The following is a 19,111-nucleotide window of genomic DNA, read 5'->3' as shown; positions in this document are numbered from 1 at the left end:
TGGACAATGACATGATCCGGCTGCAAACACGTGAAGAATATCAATAGTATGACAGATTTTAATTTAGAATCAGAAAGAATGTTCATGTTAACAATAAAGTGGATGAATAAAAACTATAACTGCATAAATTGCTGTGCACATATAATTGAAAATAATAGAAATGTGCATAAAGTAAATCAATTGTAGGCTCTTTCAAAATGATGGAACACAGCAGTCAGTCAACCTTTTCTTTCAGGTTTTATTAAGCAAATATAGATATCGTCTAGAGCCTAGCCATTATCAGTGCACTATATTATGGTATCAATGCGTGTCCTAGTAGGGTGGTCCGCTGTTCGAACTTCTGTCACAGTTCGTTCAAGACTACTGTATAATGCATTGATACTAGAATATAACAGATTGATAATGGCTAGGCACTAGCCAAAATCTAGATCTGCTTAATAAAACCTGAAAGTAAAAGATGACTGACAGCTGTGGTCCATCATTTTGAAAGTCATATCATAGTCACTGAGTGCATCCACATTCCTAATGGAAAGTAACTTGATGGTTAATTGTAGGATCTTTTGGAATCTGCAATTTCCAACATACCTAAAAACTGTGTTAAAATACTTTCTAGTGATTTCAGTTACCAGGTTGGTAAAAAAATCGAAATTTAAGAATATTGTAGGAGAATATCCAGCACATTTATGAATGAACATAAATGGTGAAAGGCTGAACATAAGTAAAATGTTCCAGTTAAAACTGATGTCCACACATTTTCACAAACTATCAAGAAAAATCAAAACTTTGATATGTCCAAATCCAAATCTGGGAGAATTTAACTGGTTTACTTAGCCATAACCAAAAGGAATATCAAGGAAGTTATTAATGTTAAAGTGGTCAGAATTTGGGAATTTGATTCAGATTATTATATCTGTAAGGATAAAGCTTGATTTCTTCCTTGTGAAATAAAAGAAAAACCCAGAACCATTAGCAACAAACAGAATATAGACATATTTAGAAAAGAAATTGAGACAATGGAAACAGTTGACTGGGATGAATAAAAAGATCTGGTGGAATGAAGAGTGTGTAGAAGCACTAGAGCAAAGAGCTCAGAAATGGAGAAACTGGTGATGTTCAGAAAAAGAAGGACACTTTGAACAGTTCAGCAACAAAAAAAAGAAACATCCAAAGTAATCTGGAAAATCAAAAAAACCTCTGAAAATTCTCAGCTTATAGAAATACAAGATGATTTTAGCAACAATATTGGTAGAAAACTTTACTAAATTTTTAAACATGTACTTAAAAGTCATCAGGCTCCAACTATTTCTTTCAAAGATGAAAATAGCAAAATATAATTGAATAACATGAAAAAATGATAAATATTAGCAACATTTCACAAGTAAGTAGATATACTGTAGCATCAGTATAGAACTTCCCAGCTCATTAAATAAAGGTGTGAATCAGTTCTGAGACACAACACATACAAGTATTATCCCAAGTGCTCATTTTTGGGCTAGTTATTTTCTTTGTATCTAACTGTGTAGCCCCCAAATATTACTCTGTTTGCCATAAAGGAATGAAAGTGTGCAAATTAAACAAGTTTCAGTGTGAAATTTCCTAGCAGATCAAAATTAAGTGACAAAATGGGACTCCAACCATAAACGTAGCCTTTCATGGGCAATAATCTTATCAAATGCACTATCAGGCATGACTCATGGCATGTCTTCAAAGTGTTTATGCTGCTGGTACATTGCTCCTGCTTTCCAAAGTTGACAGATACTCTCCTGCATATTTTGCTGGATTAACACTTCCAGAAGAGGAGATGTCAAGGAAATACTTCATAGCCAGAGTCTAGTGGATGTTTCCAGGATTAATCTTTTTTTGTGCTGTTTAGTGTGTTCTGTGTTGATACTTCCTGGGAGATCAAACCTATATATCAAACTGGGACTCAATCCTGGAACCTTGCCTTTCACTGGTAAGTGTTTTATAGACTGAGCTATCCAGGCATGATCCAGAATCTGTTTTGTCATACATCTCTCCTACTTTCCAGCCTCCACAGAAGTTCTTCTTCACACCTTGTTGGATTAGCACAGCTGGAAGAGAGGATATCACAGGAAAATGGTTTAGTCACAGCCTAGAGAGTGTTTCATTCTGCAGCATGGTATCTGCTGTTCTGAAACTACCTAATAAATCAAAGCTGAAATGGCTGGTTGTGAGTTGTACCTTGATATGTAAATCAGTCTCATGAATTGTAGGGTACTAGTTTCAAGTCCCAGTGTAGCATACAGTTTTAATCTGGAAAATCGAAAGAACCTCTGAAAATTCTCAGCTTATAGAAATACAAGATGATTTTAGCAACAATATTGGTAGAAAATTTTACTAATTTTTAAACATGTACTTAAAAGTCATCAGGCTCCAACTATTTCTTTCAAAGATGAAAATAGCAAAATATAATTGAATAACATGAAAAAATGATAAATATTAGTAACATTTCACAAGTAAGTAGACACTGTACTGTAGAGTGAACCATCAGTCCTGAAAATAACTCTTACACTGTGGCCATGTGAAATGGTTTTAACTAAGAGTGATTGTCCAATGATGAATGCAGAACTTTAACCTTCCATTAATCATCTGAGATATAAATATCCTAGATCAACAAACCAGTTATGACTTCACTTCCCACATAAGGTACATATATCATAAAATTTACTTCTGCATAACCTACAAATGATTTCATGTAGCTTAACAATAGTTCAGAAACCATGTCACAAGGTTACTTTTCATTGCTACCTTAGCATAAGTTACAGCTATCTGTGGACTTGAAATTTTATTGTGGAAAGCAAAAATTATAAATAACATTTAATTTTGCTATGGTACTTAGCTTCTTTGTTGGCAATTTTAGGTAGTTTGCAAATGCTTTCGAAATCTCTCATCTAGTAGTCCAGAATTTTTATAGGTGACCATTAAAACACTATTCTGCAAAGGATACATTTTGTTTTTCTTTTATTTTTTCTTCTAGGCACATTTCCTTAAAAAAATTTATGGAAATAGTCACAGCATCAATTTTTCACAAATAACTGAGTTACTAATGAGCTGATGTCTATATGCATGACAAAATAACAACTGGGACACTAAATCTCCTACAGTTTATGTACTTTCTGCCTATTTCTAATCTATGGTTCATGTGTGAACATTTGAGAAGGAAAAACTTTTCTAATTACTAACAGTTTTCTAAACAAAAGTTAATTACAGTGAAACCACAATTTAAATGTAACAAAAGTGCAGTTTCTGTTTACTAAATTAAATTCTCATTTATAATCAAAGATTCGAGAAATGATGTGTTCATTTACCTTATTATTTTTAAATGTATGACTTTCAATTAACGATGTTCATGAAAACAAATTTTGCAATTATATTCAGAAGATATTTAATTAAGTGTCAAACAAAAAAAATTTTGCTTGGTATCTTTTAAACACACATTTTGACAATGTCAAAGAGTTACGTATTTCTCATTTTGTATTTAGAAGAATATATAAAAGAAAATACATTACTATTTTTCTTTTTTATTATGTCTGTTTATTCCGTATGGTGCAAAATCATCCAATTTATTGGGAAAATTACATTTTTGTTAGCAATGAAATTTTACTAAATGCCTTCTGTGAAAAGTACCTAGAAAAAATATGTGGGAACCCCACTCATGATGGAAATATATTGGATCTAATGTCAACAAACAGACCTGACTTTAATCATCCAATTAATTGCAAAAATTACATTTTGTTAGCGATGGGTGTGATAAGACAGCATGCAAAATTTTACTAAATGCATTCTCTGAAAAGAACCTAGAACAGATAGGTGGGTACCCCACTCATAATGGAAGTATATTGGATCTTATGTCAACAAATAGACCTGACCTCTTCAAGGATGTCCACATCAAAACTGGTATCAGTGACCATAATGCAGTTGTGGCTACAATGATTACCGAAGTACAAAAGACAACTAAAACAAGCAGAAAGATATGTATGTTCAATAAACCAGATAAAAAAAATCAATAGTGTCAGATGTCAACGAGGAACTTGAAACTTTCAGCAAAGGTCAGGAGTATGAAGAAGAACTCTAGCTCAAGTTTAAAAGAATAGTTGTCCATGCACTGGATGGATATGTACCCAGTAGAACAGTTAATAATGGCAGGGAATCTCTATAGTATACAGCCACTTTAAATAAATTTCTAAAGGAACAAAGAGTACTGCATAATAGGTGTAAAACACAGTATACAGACACTTTAAATAAATTTCTAAAGGAACAAAGAGTACTGCATAATAGGTGTAAAACAAAGCTTAGGGCTATAGATAGGGATACTGAATGAAATCCATTTGGCTGTCAATAGAACAATGCAAGATGCTTTCAGTGACTACCGTAGCAGAATATTGTTAAGTGATCTTTTGTAGAACCCAAAGAATTCTCATTGTATGTACAGGCTGTTAGTGGCACCAAAGTTGGGAGTCCCTAGTGAATGAGACAGAAACTGGAATTGAAGGTAGCAAAGCAAAAGCTAAAATGCTTAACTGTATTTTCAAGTTTTCCTTTACAAATGAAAACCCAGGAGAATTGCGCCAATTTAGTCTTTGTACCACTGAATTATTTCTGTCAGTGGTGTTGAGAAACAGCTGAAATCATTAAAACTGAACAAAGCTCCAAGTCCCAATGGAATTCCTCTCAGATTCTATACTGAATTTGTGGCTGAGTTAGCCCCTCTTCTAACTATAGCTGATTGTAGATCCCTCAAACTAAAAACCATGCACAGTTCTTGGAAAAAGGCACAGGTCACACCCATCTACAAGGAGGGTAGTAGAACTGATCCACAGAACTACCATCCAAATCCTTGGTGTCAATTTGTTGTAGAATCTTGGAACATATTCTGAGCTTAAACATAATGAGGTATCTTGAATAGAATAACCGTATCAATGCTGACCAGCATGGATTTTGGAAACATTTATCATGTGAAATCCAACTCACACCTTTCTAATGTGACATCCTGAAAGCAATGAGTCAAGGAAGTCAGGTAGATGAAGTATTTCTCAATTTCCATAAAGCATTTGACTCAGTACCACACCTACACTTATTGTGAAAAGTACAATTATATGGGATACCAAGTGAAATTTATCACTGGATTCAGGACATTTAGGTAAGGAGGACACAGCATGTTATCTTGGATGGAGCATCATAGTCAGATGTAGAAGTAACTTCAGGTGGGCCCAGGGAAATATGTTGGGACTCTTGCTGTTCATTGTATATTAATGACCTCACATACAATATTAATAGTAAAAATCAGACTTTTTGCAGATGATGTAGTTGTCCATAATGAAGTACTATCGGAGAGAAGCTGCGTAAATATTCAGTTAGATCTTGATAAGGTTGCAATGTGGTGCAGAGATTGGCAGCTTGTTCTAAATTTTCAGAAATGTAAAATTTTACACTTCACAAAATGAAAAAAATGTAGTATCCTATGACTATATCAACAAGTCACTGTTGGAATCAGCAAACTCATACGAATACCTGGGTGTAACACTTTGTAGGGATATGTAATGGAATGATTGCATAGGTTCAGTCATGGGTAAAGCAGGAGATAGACTTCCATTTATTGGTAGAATTGTGGGGAAGTGCCATCAGCCTATAAAAGAGACTGCTAACAAATCACTCATGTGATTGGTTCTAGAGTATGTGGACATGTACCAGATGGCAGTAACAGGGGATATTGAATGTATACAGAGAAGGGCAGCATGAATAGTCACACGTTTGTTCAGTCCATGGGAGAGTTTCATAGAGATGCTGAAGGAACTGAACTGGCAGACTCAAGAAGACAGATGTAAACTGTCCCGAGGAAGTCTGTTGACAAAGTTTCAAGAACCAGCTTTAAATGATTACTCCAGGGGTATACTATAATGCTCTACTTATTGCTCACTAAGAGATCATAAGGAAAAGATTGTTTGCATCAAGGAAATACTCTGCATAAAGGAAATAACACAGTTTCAGAGACATTACACGTCTCATACAGATATGATTTTGTGTATATAGACTGAAGTTGTGAGTGACAATTTGTACCAAGGATAGGAGTCAAACCTGGGTCTCCTGCTTACAAGACAGGTGTGTTAGCCACTAAGCCACCTTGGCACAGCAGTTTAAGCAGAGTGGGGCAGCAGTGAGAATTTGGATCAAGGAGGGAGGTATGCCAGGGTAATCCATATACCGGGTGATCAAAAAGTCAGTATAAATTTGAAAACTTAATAAACCACGGAATAATGTAGATAGAGAGGTAAAAATTGACACACGTGCTTGGAATGACATGAGGTTTTATTAGAACAAAAAAAAAGTTCACAAAATGTCTGACAGATGGTGCTGGACAGCAAAACGTCAGTGACTGCGCATGACTATCGTGTATAAAAGGAGCTGTAATGAGAGAGAGAATCAGATGCGCCAGCAGTCGCAGCATGTTGACATTACCTGAAAAGGTGCTTTTGTGAAGCTGTATTATCAGAATGGGGAATGTGCTAGTTCAGCGTTACGATCCTATCATCATAGGAAGGGGATTCAAACGGGTAAGAGTCCGTTGACAAATGCAGCTGTGGATTGAATGATTTCGAAGTTCGAAGCCAAGGGTTGTTTAGATGATAGACCCCATAGTGGCCAATTGAGCACAAGGTGTAATGCTGCTGAGACAGTTCAGGAAGAAATGGAGACTGTAGCGGGTTCGTGTATGCACGGGGAATCAGCGCTCGTGCAGTCACACGTCACACCGCATTCCATACACTACTGTTTGGTTGGCACTTAGGCGTACCCTCTGATGCTATCCATACAAAATCCATCGGCATCATGAACTGTTACCTGGTGATTTAGTGAAGCGGAGGGCATTTGCGGTGTGGGTGTTTCAAAAGATGGTGGAAGATGACGATTGGTTGAGTAACATGTTGTGGACCAACGAAGCTCATTTCACGCTCTGAGGGTCTTTCAACGCCCACAACTGCAGAATTTGGGATACCGAAAATCCTAGAACAGTCGTGGAAACTCCATTGCACGACGAGAAAGTCATGGTATTGGTTGGATTTACCACATCTACCATTATCGGGCCTTTTTTCTTTGAGGAAATGCATGATTCTGGTTTTGTAACTGCTACCGTGATGGGTGAGAGGTACGCCGATATGTTACAGAATCGCATCATCCCCAGCCTGGTTGATAAACACCTGCTAGAACGCACGATGTTTATGCAGGATGGCGCTCCACCCCATATTGCTAGACGCGTGAAAGATCTCTTGCGCACATCGTTTGGTGATGATCGTGTGCTCAGCCGCCACTTTCGCCATCCTTGGCTTCCCAGGTCCCCAGACTTCAGTCCGTGCGATTATTGGCTTTGGGATTACCTGAAGTCGCAAGTGTATCGTGATCAACCGACATCTCTAGGGATGCTGAAAAACAACATCTGACGCCAATGCCTCACCATAACTCCAGACATGCTTTACAGTGCTGTTCACAACATTATTCCTCGACTACAGCTATTGTTGAGGAATGATGGTGGACATATTGAGCATTTCCTGTAAGGAACATCATCTTTGCTTTGTCTTACTTTGTTATGCTAGTTATTGCTATTCTGATCAGATGAAGTGCTATCTGTCAGACATTTTTTGAACTTTTGTATTTTTTTGGTTCTAATAAAGCCCCATGTCATTCCAAGCATGTGTGTCAATTTGTACCTCTATCTAAATTATTCCGTGATTTATTCAGTTTTCAAATTTACACTGACTTTTTGATCACCCGGTACTTGTGTGAACTGCTGTGGCAAAGTAGCTTAGTGGCTAATGCACCTGCCTAGTAAGTGGGAGACTCAGGTTCGACTCCCAGCCTTGGTACAAATTTTCATTTGCTATTTCAGTCTATATACATAAAATCATATCTGTATGAGACCAGGTGTCATTTCATTGTATAAGTACCTGCACCTGGGGTTCAGGCTGGTTTCACCATTTACGTTTAATTCTGAGGTGCTGTTCCAGAGCGTAGAGAGCCTCAACAATTCTGTTCATATGTAATGGGGAATTTAAAGTAGACTGGGGTGTCAGAGAGAATTTGGATCTAGAAGCAAGAGATTCCAGGATAATCCATGCAGTTGTGTGAACTGCTGTGCCAACGTGGCTTAGTGGCCAACGCAACTGTCTAGTAAGCAGGAGATCCAGGTTTGATTCCCGGCATTGGTACAAATTTTCACTCGCCTCTTGAGTCTATATACATAGCTGCATAAAGAAAATCTACTTGCAGTTATGTTTGTCTTACATTAAAATGAATCAAAGGTCCCCACCAACCTCAGACTTTCCAAATTTTCTGTTTTACTTTATTGGAATTTCATCCCTGCACCCCACATGAATGGGGTAGGCTGGCTACAGAACAATTTGTTGCTCTATAGCAAAGCAAGTTTGTAAAACATAGTTTCAGAATATTACATATGAGAAAATGGGAATGCTTTAAGAATGAATGATGAAACCTAAGTTGACTCATCAACTGTAACATCTTCAGGTTTACATGAGAATGAAACTATAGCTGAAACAAGTTTGTCATAAGGAAGAAGCACTACTAATTAAACTATTTGCAGTTTGCCTGGAATCATTCATAATAAAGTGTCATATTATGATGCATTCTATGCTGCAGGCCTTGCCAAAAAGAAAATAATTATACATTTTTAAAATTATTTAAGAAGTGGTCATACAATGATGATATTAACAGTACTTATCATCTTTTAAAACCATGTTGATGGAATAAGACATTTTACTGCAGTAAGTGTAGAAGAAGGACTTATACCACAGAGCAGGCTGTTCCAACATTGCCCCATCTGCACTCATCAGCTCACCTACAGGGAGGTGCATGTTGTTTAAGCTACCAATCAGATGGCTTTATTGCACACACTCTGCACACATGCAGGCCACAGTAGAATCATTTTGCAGTCAACTTCAAATGCCGGTTCTTTAAATTTCCTCAATAGTATTTCACAAAAAGTATGTTGTTTTCCTTCCAGGGATTCCCATTTGAGTTCATGAAGCACCTCAATAATACTCGCATATTGATTGAACCTACCAGTAATAAATTAAGTGGCCTCCTCTGAACTGCTTCAATGTCTTCCTTTAATCTGACCCGGAGGAGATCAAAAAGAAACACTAAAAAATGAAGCACACTAGAGTCTTTAGGGATGAACCACACTTTCCAAAAATCCTCCCAATAAATTGAAGTTGACCATTTGCCTTTCTCACTACAATTGTTATGCGTTCATTCCATTTCATGTCACTTTGCAATGTTATGCCTAGATATTTAATTGATGTGAGTGTGTCAAGCAGTGTACTACTAATGCTGTATTCAAACATTAGTTAATTGTTTTTCCTGCTCATCTGCATTAAACTATTTTTTTCTAGATTTAGAGCAAGCTGCCATTCATCACACCAACTATAAAGTTTGTCTATTTCATCTTGCATCCTCTTACGGTCACTCAATGATGACACCTTCCCACACACCACAGTATCATCGTCAAACAGACAAAGATTGCTGTGCACCCTGTTGGTCAGATCATTTATGTATAGAGAGAATAAGTGATTTCCTATCACACTTCCCTGGGGAACTCTTGACAATATCCTTGACAATATCCTTGTCTCTGACAAACACTCACCTTTGAGGACAATGTACTGGGTTCTATTACATAAGGAGTCTTCAAGTAACTCACAATTCCGGGGAACATGTTCTGTATGCTCACACATTCATTAACAGTCTGCAATAGGACACCATGTGAAACACTTTCTGGAAATTTGGGAATATGGAATCTACCTGTTGGCCTTTATCCATTATTTTCAGGATATCATGTGAGAAAAGGGCAAGTTGAGTTTCTCACAATCAATGCATTCTGTCAAGCAACAATCTTGATATGCTGATAAGACAAACCAAAGGTTGAGTTTAATTATGCCTACCTATTTTGGTTATTGCTTAGGGAACTTGGTGGTTGCAACAGTAAATTTTACTGCAGAAAGGCTACATTCAGGGTGTAATAAGATTTTTTTAGTTTGTAAGATGTACTGAGAGTGCAAAAATAATTCATAAATGGAATTTTATTTTGGATGACATACTTTATACCATGTTATATCTGAATCTGTGGTATTTTGGACTGCAGTATATCAGCCTTCTTCTGTACTATCTAAAAATTCTGCATAAATTATCAGTTGGATCTTGATATGATTTCAAAAGTTGCACAAAAATTGCCAATGATGTCTCCTACAGGCGATTAACTTCACTGGTTTTAGATTTTTGCTTTTTGCAGTTGCCCTTAACTATCAGAGTGCGGGAAAGCCAATGTTTCACAATGAAGCCAAATTCCGACAGAATGGTGCCTGTGGATATGTACTGAAACCTATGTATCTCAGGAAGGATGTTGGATATGATCCTGAAATGGTTTACAGTGGAAGGTGAGTGTCACAGATACAGTAAAATTTGTGAAAACTGCTGCATAGAGAAGGATACATGTGACTGAAACATATTTTATAACATAAGTTAGGCACATGACAATAAACAGATGATTATAATTACTGAACTGTACATGATCTTTTACTCTGAGAATTCAGGATATGTGAAGCCACCATAGGGTAAGGTGGGGTAAATCTGGCCTAGTAATTTCTTGTGGCTATAAAATCCTTATCTGAGGTCGGATCTTAATGTTATATATGTTAAATTATAGGTAATATAAAGGAGCAGCTGTTCGCAAAATATTTTTTTTATACCATCAATAGTTTTTGAGATATCTGTATTTTAAGAAACGTCCATTTTTGCCATTTGCAGAAATGGTGGGGTAAATCCAACCCCCTATTTGTTTTGCTGATTTTACACAAAATAGTTCTAAATGAACAGTTTTTTTGGGAAATAATGATAAGCAATTACTTTTTTTACATAAATGAACAAAATGTATTCAGAAAAGTAACAATGTTTAGAGTACTAAATGTACTGAAAGTTAAATGAATGTAAAGCGACGAGCGACAGCTCGTAAAGACATTCCCATTTGCATTGCAGCAACTCCTCGGCAAATATCGTTTTGATTGTGGTTTGTCATTTTTCGTTTTTAATTTCATACCTTTTCCTAAAAATAAACAAAAATTCAGTTTGTTTATATAAATAAATAATTCCTTACATATAAATGTTACAAAATATTTGGTCTGATTTACCCCACCATGCCATGTTTCATTTAACACACATAGAAACAATTTACATGACATTTCCAACAAAAACAACACATACACTGAATAGGTCACTAAATGCACTACAAAAATCACTTACCATTTGTTTTGCAATCATTTCATTTAATAAGGTAAATCTAGTGATGCAATTTGCACAAAAATTAAATTGAAATCATCTAAAACACACTTGTTGTCTTTTGGGTGTCTAAATGTCAAATGCGGCAAAGCTGTCAAGGTGACATTTTCATTAGTCGACGTCTTTGGAGACAGTCACGCCAAAGAAATTTCTCAAGAACTGCAAGTAAATAGTAAATCAACGACAGTCACAGGCATGGTTAAACCAGGTGCTGGTTTCAAAGAAGTGACGAAAAACATCGTAAAATATAACTATGACAAGCAGGACAGTGTTGAAATCTGCGCAGGAGCTAAAGACGTTTACGAAAACAATGCTATGAAAATGTATAAACAGCTCTTGACTCTTTTGATAGTACTGTCAAATACAAACATTTTACTGGTGAACTTTACCCACAGGCATGATTTACCTGAATGGTCATGTGTGAATAAGGAAATTCACAGAATTAATGCGAAACTTAAAAGTAGTTGTAGGCTATTCAGCAATGTGAAATTAATTCACTCAAGCACACTTGACAGAGAATGTTTTACAAAATATGGGCTTCACCTTAACAGAAATGGAAAGGCCAGGTTAGGAAACTTAATAAGGGAAGCAATTAAATCCAATTACAAAGTGACAGCCACTGAACTGGGATGGTATAAATCTCCAATAGCAGAAACACCAGCAAAAACAGGAGAAGCATGCAAATGGACCATCCAAAAAACAGTAGCAACAGAGGAACCTACTACTGAACCAACATTAGCAGCAGCAGAACTAACAACAGAAGCAATAGTTACAGCATCAAAAACCAACCAACCAGAATCATTAGCAGTCACAGCAACATCAGAAGCAGTAGTTCCAACATCAGTAACCAAGCAACCAGAATCACTGGCATTCACTGCAACAGAATACAGCAGCAGCAGTGGTGATAGGAGCAGTCATCATACCAGAAGAAGGCAGCCACCCTTGAGAAGCCAGGATTTTTGCTGGGACAAATAACAGGGAAAGAGATAAATGCTTGCAAGCAGAGGAATCTACAACAAGGATTTTTGGTACCCGGCCTCTGTTACAAGACTAACATAAGGCAGATACCTTCAGATACACCAACTTCCAAGTCTAACTGGCAACAGACTCACCTCCACTGTCATCAACAGAAGAATAACCATGCCACCAGCTCATTTAAAGGATTTTTTTAGCATCAGGTCTAAAGGGAAAGGCACCACCAAGATAAGTGAAAACAAATGCCTAACAGTGTTTCACCAAAACATTCAAGCCATAAAGAACAAAGCATAACAGCTATAAGTAGAATTGGAAAATTTTGATAGCCAAATTTTGTGTATCACAGAACACTGGTGCAAAGGGAAGGAAATTGAACATATTGCATTAGCCTCATTTGACCTTGCATGTTACTATAGCAGAATCTCAATGAATGATAGAGGTTCATGTATCCATGTAAAAAAAAGGTATGTCATTTAAAGTTAGATATGATCTTTTAGATCTAGGTGAGGACAAGCATTTCAAACTTTCTGCTGTTGAAATAATAGGACCTGGCATAGCAAAAAAATTAGTCATATTTTGTGTGTACCGCTCTCCCAGTGGAGACATTGATATATTCTTCTCAAAACTGAATCAAAGCTTAGACAAGGTTTCTGGACCAAAAACAAATGTAATTATCTGTGGTGACTTAAACATTAATATGATGAAGCCTGATAAGGCTAGCAACATATATATGAATATTCTAAGTTGTTATGGAATATCCTCCCTTGTTAATTGTCCAACTAGAATAACGAAAGAATCCTCCTCATCTATAGATCATGTAGCTACAGATATTGATAGTAAAAAATGTCATATTGTTGTCCAAAACCTGGGCCTATCAGACCACCTCTGCCAGATCTTAAAAACTAACATTCATGTAGAAACTCCTCCTAAACTTTGTACATACAAAAGAATGTTTTCCAAATCAGCCCTGTATCAGTTTAAATCCCAGCTAGAATATGAAGATTGGAGGGAAGTCTATGCAGAAACCAATGCAAATCAGAAATTTATCAAGTTCATGTCAATTTTTTAACTCAGATTTGAAGAGATGTTTCCCAAAACTCTTTATCAAATTAAAACTACAAAGAGAAATCAATGGGTGACTACAGGTATCAAAAAATCCTCAGAAACTCTTAGATATCTCAACTCCATAAAAAATAATCAATCTAACCCAGAAGTTCTGCAATTCTACAAAAAGTACAGGAAAATATACAGAAAGGTGTTGCTAGCCACAAAAAAACTTTCAAACAACAAAATATTACTTGAAGCTGAAAACAAGAGCAAAGCAGCCTGGAACATTGTCAAACAGGAAACATCTAACTCTGCTAAAAAGGACCTCAATTCACACATTAAAAACAAAGCTGTACCAGTAGGTAACCCTAAAAAAATTATCTGATTTTGTAAACTCATATTTCAGTAGTATTGCAAAAAAAAATTACAGCAGAAATTTCCAGATATGTATGATTTACCTACTCAGAACCAGCCAACAAACTCAATGGTGCTCTTGCCAACTACAGAAAGGGAAGTGGCACTAGTAGTACACCAACTAAAAAATAAAACTTCAGTAGGACTTGATGAAATCCCTGTCTGTGTAATTAAAGATTGTATAGACTCCATAAAGGGCCCATTAACAGACATAATTAATGAATCTTTCAAATCTGGATACTTTCTGGAGTACCTAAAACAAGCAAAAGTTATACCTATTCTTAAAAACGGAGATGTGGAAAATGCAGAGAACTACAGGCCGATCTCTATACTGTCTATCATTTCTAAAATAATAGAAATACTAGTCAAAAAGAGACTGCTAAATTACCTGAATAAATATAATCTTCTTTCCAATGACCAATTTGGTTTTAGGCCCAGAAAAGGCACACAATCTGCTGTAGCACAGTTCACTAAAGCGATTTTAGAAGCACTGGACAAAGGTGAAAATGTAAGTGGTATCTTTTTAGACTTGTCGAAGGCCTTTGATACAGTTGACCACAAAATCTTACTTCATAAATTAGGGCAAATAGGAATAAGAGGTGTGACAAAGAAGTGGTTCAAATCATACTTGGAAAACAGAGTTCAACGAGTTGAGATATCACAAGTTTCAAACAATTCCCTTATAAAACACCTGTCTGACCCAGAAAATGTGATTATAGGTGTCCCACAGGGAAGTGTATTAGGCCCAATATTGTTTCTTATATACATTAACGACTTCCCACAAAGTATCAGACATGGAGAAAAAATACTTTTTGCTGATGACAGCAACATAGTAATAACAGCTGAAAATCCAACACAACTGTCAGAAAGAGCAAACGAGGCTCTCAATGACGTCTACAACTGGTCATTAAAAAATAAAGTAACACTAAATGTAAAGAAAACTAACTATATTAACTTCCAATTGAACAAAAAACACAATGCCACTAGAATAAAAGTTAATAATAATGAATTAGAATGTGTAACAAGTACCAAATTCTTAGGGACGAATGTAGACAGCCAACTGAAATGGACAAACCATGTCAACATTTTGGCAAAGAAATTATCCACAGCATGCTATGCTCTTAGAATCCTTGCACTGGTATGCAATAATACCTGTCTTAAAATAACATATTACGGATATCTACACTCAGTCCTCAGCTATGGGATCATGTTTTGGGGAACAAGTGTCAGTGACATACAAACTGTGTTCAAAGTACAAAAAAGAGCCATAAGGATAATAACAAACAGCAACAACAGGGCCCACTGTCTAGAATTATTTAGAAAGCTAGGAATTCTAACTGTTTCTTGTGAGTATATCTTTCAGAACATAATGTTCATTAAGAAAAATCTCAACATGTACAATACAAACAGCCTAATACATGACCATGAAACAAGAGCTCGTCACCACCTCCATCTAGATAGAAAGAACAAGGCAAAGACGCAAAAAAGTATATTTTATAATGGGATAAAGCTGTATAACAAATTACCACAAGAAATTAAAGAAATAAATGAGCCCCTCACTTTCAGACAAAAGCTTAAAACCTTTTTAGTAAGTAAAAGTTGTTATACTGTAAAAGAATATTTAACATAGATGTAGATTATTAGCAACATACGACATTATCACCAAAATATTATGTAATTTAAATGTGTGTATGACTAGTTATAAAAAATACACAAAATATGAGAAACCTGTTTCATTGTAAATGTAAATGTGTGCTCATGTGTTGTAAACTGACGACATCCATACAATATTTATTGTTCCACAGATGAATAAATAAATAAATAAATAAAATAAATAAATTATTTTGAAGGCTCTATATGGTAATACTAATGCAAATTCACTCCACTTTGCCATTTCTCACAAATAGAGGGTCATTGGGTTTACCCGTCCGCTCGGATTTACCCCACCTTACCATATAGTTCATGGTATAAAGCCAAAGGGGTCATGGTTATTGGAAGACTATGACAAATATGGTGCTAACCAAATTCATCCCAGACCATTTTCATTGAGCAAGGGAAGCAATGATGCCTGTTGTTCTACTAAGATATCTTCCACATTCTTAACCCAATGTGGATAGGCATTATTCTTGTGAAATATTGCATTTGGAATTGGTGGAGTGGAGTACCTCAGAATCTGAAACCTCTCTGATGTAATGGTGTTACCACTTATATCAGGCAGGCACACTTGCTGTCTGTTTAAATTGCTTATATATACCATGACCGCCTTCACAATGCATGACAAAGGGTAATTCATACCAATATTAGCAGTTTTCTGTCATGTACCATTCACATACTGAGGAAAGGAAAAACAACTATCTATATGCCTCTGTATGTGTGTTAATCTATTTTATCTTATTCTCATGATTCATATGGTGGTGGCAGCAGAATGTTCACACAGCCTTCTTGAAATACAGGTTCTCCAAATTTATGTGACAGTGTTTCATGAGAACTGTGCCATCTTTCTTCTGATAACTCTCATTTCTAAGTTCTCCAAGCATTGCTGTTACACTTTCATATGGGTTATACTGTTGTGATAAATTGTAGAAGGAGTCCCCAATGAAGTATTATTTTACTTTATTTTTGAATATTTTGGGATTTTGAATTCCTTTGCACCAGAATATAAACTTCCATTCTAAACTCTTGAGAGGGGTGCATCATCCTGTAGACCCACTGGATGTATTGATGAATCACTGAATGTACTTATACTTATGTCCAGTGAAGTTGTTAGAAGCAGTGTGGAAGAACACATCTTCTGGCACCAGGTTATATGGCCAAACACTCAAGATAGATTTAAGGGTTGCCACAGACCACCATGGCCTCACATGTCAACCAACCAATGTTAACAGCAAGCCCTCTGGTGTACCTTATTGATGGTGACTCGCCACTATGTACTTTTCTCCTGGACTGTGTATTGAACTTTGTTGATACTTACTGATGACATTTGGCTAGCACACAGATTTGCCTGTTCGACTAAAGTCGAACTGTCTTCACTCACTATTCAACTGACTGTTGTGTTTACAGAGAATGAATTGATGGCATACAGGTGCACTGAAAGGATGGTTTGTATTCCAGTGCTTCACAGTCAAACCTATAAACAGTGTTCACCTGCAAAATGTGAGAGTCATTTAACAAACTTCCAGAGTACTCTATCTTCCAAGAGATTCCCACCTCAAGAAATCCTTTGTTTTGCGTATTCCCAGAAGAGCAGGAACTATTACTTTCTGTGATTTGTTTGTACATAATTTGTGTTTAATAATATCTGTGTTGTTGAAGAAGCAGTCTTACCACACGTTTTTCTATATGGATTATTTCTACTTCTAGTGTTGTGTTTGTGAACTGTTGTGTCCATCCTCACTTCACTCTTATTATTAACCAAAAATACCATTAGGGAATTGATAAATTGGAATGTAAGCATAAGAATTCCTAGCTCCTTGGAGAGGTTTCTGCAAGATGTTTGGTTATCAACTTTACACAATAGTCTTATAGCATATTTCTTTAGAATAAATACTTTGTTCATATTAGATGCAACTTCCCACAATATTATGACATAGAGCAGAATGGAGTGAAAGTATGCAAAAGATGCTAACAACCCTGTCTGCAGGTCAACACAGTGACAGAGATTTCTAAGTGCAAAGCATGTAGAACTGAGCTTCTGCTTAAATTTTCCACATGCTGTTGTCACTTCAGTTTATCATCCATTTGATGGGCCATTTTTGTCTCCATGTTTTCAGCCTTTGTTAGGAAGAATTCACTGAATTTAGTAGCCAATGTTTTGAACTTACTGTCTTGTTGCTACCTTCATCTGAGAATACAATATCATTTCTCCTGAGAAGTTTATTCATTTCATGCCTAAGAATGTTCCAAGTTGACCTTACTTTGTTCGTGGGATTTTGAATTTTTTGTGCACAGTACATGGTTTTGATTCCACTTGTTAAGCATCTTCTTTCTTGACTTCAACTATAAATGTCTCTCACCTGTCATAAAGGAAAATTATTTTCTTAATGTAAAAATCTGTTTAGGACAGAATGAAATTTCTTATCTACTGTGTTTCCCTGGTATACTTCTTCCCATTCTTCACACCTTAAATTCTCTCTGAATAATGTAACTGAGTCATCATTTACAATTCTGTGAAATTTTCCTTTTTTTTTCTTCATTAAACTTAAATTATGGGGAAACTTTATTGATGTCATTTGACCATCATGGTCAGATAAACAATTTATTATGTTGTTCACAAGTATTTCATTAATTACAGTTCCATTTAGAAACACAATATCAATTGCTGTTGCAATATGTCATTCTGATTTCATTGGGAATGTTCCTGTGGTGGTTAAATCAAGTCTGGACATAGGATCAGAACTATTTGAGATGAAATCTGTATTGAGATCTCCACTTTCCAGTTATTTCTACTGAGTCTTATTTGTAACCCCATACATTCACGTTGCCTACTCTTCACCAGTCAATTGGCACAGTGCAAATCAGGGATGTAACTTCAGCTTATGAAAACATTGGTGAAAGTTGGTGTCAATACTATTATTGCTAATCCTCAGTTCCTCTGACATCACTATCAGAGACAATATTTGATCCTGTACAAGTACCCATTACATTTGCTTCCTGTCTGTCATAACGCTTAGCAATAGTGTTGAGCCCAAATGTGGCACACCATCATCAACTGTTTCCTTTCCATCCTAAAACATTTGAAACATTCATAAACATATTGTCTTCTCACAGCTTCTGTTCTGTATACTTGCACCAACATTATACACATCTGCGTTACCCTACCTGTCCGCCCCGATAGCTGAATGGTCAGCATGATGGACAGCCATCCTAAGGGGCCCGGTTTTGATTCCCAGCTGGGTCAAAGATTTTCTCCACTTAGGGACTGGGTGTTGTGTTGTCTTCATTATCATTTCATCCCCATCTGGCATGCAGGTCGCCCAATGTGGTGTCGAATGTAATAAGACCTGCACCAAGGTGGCCGGACCTGCCCCATAAGGGGCCTCCTGGCCAATGACACCAAATGCTCATTTCCATTTTCCATTGCCCTACCTTCCCAACAAAACTTGTATTATTGTATTACTCAATTGCATTTTGATGCAAGTCCTAGCAGTCACTGAGTGCAGCAGTGAAAAACAATTTTAGCGTACTGTGTTCAAGAAACTGTCATTTAGAAATGAAATCAGTTTATTAAGCTTTGTAATTGTACCTTCACCAGATCACAGTATGCAAGTAGCCACAAAGCTGTAATTTTCTTATGATTAGTATTTCTTGGTACATATGC

General features: G+C 36.3%; 1 protein-coding gene across 2 annotated transcripts in view; it reads left to right on the top strand.

The window, feature by feature from the left end:
* Nucleotides 1-19,111, top strand: part of LOC126184544 (1-phosphatidylinositol 4,5-bisphosphate phosphodiesterase eta-2-like) — a 475,410-nt gene that overhangs the window by 438,761 nt on the left and 17,538 nt on the right. For both annotated transcript variants that reach the window (XM_049926959.1, XM_049926958.1), the window contains exon 13: nt 10,316-10,460. In XM_049926959.1, coding sequence (XP_049782916.1) covers nt 10,316-10,460 — 145 coding nt within the window. The remainder of the gene's footprint in view (nt 1-10,315; nt 10,461-19,111) is intronic.

The sequence above is a fragment of the Schistocerca cancellata genome, chromosome 4 (assembly GCF_023864275.1).
Source record: "Schistocerca cancellata isolate TAMUIC-IGC-003103 chromosome 4, iqSchCanc2.1, whole genome shotgun sequence".
NCBI classification, from domain to species: domain Eukaryota; kingdom Metazoa; phylum Arthropoda; class Insecta; order Orthoptera; family Acrididae; genus Schistocerca; species Schistocerca cancellata.
This window is presented reverse-complemented; position numbering and strand designations above follow the sequence as displayed.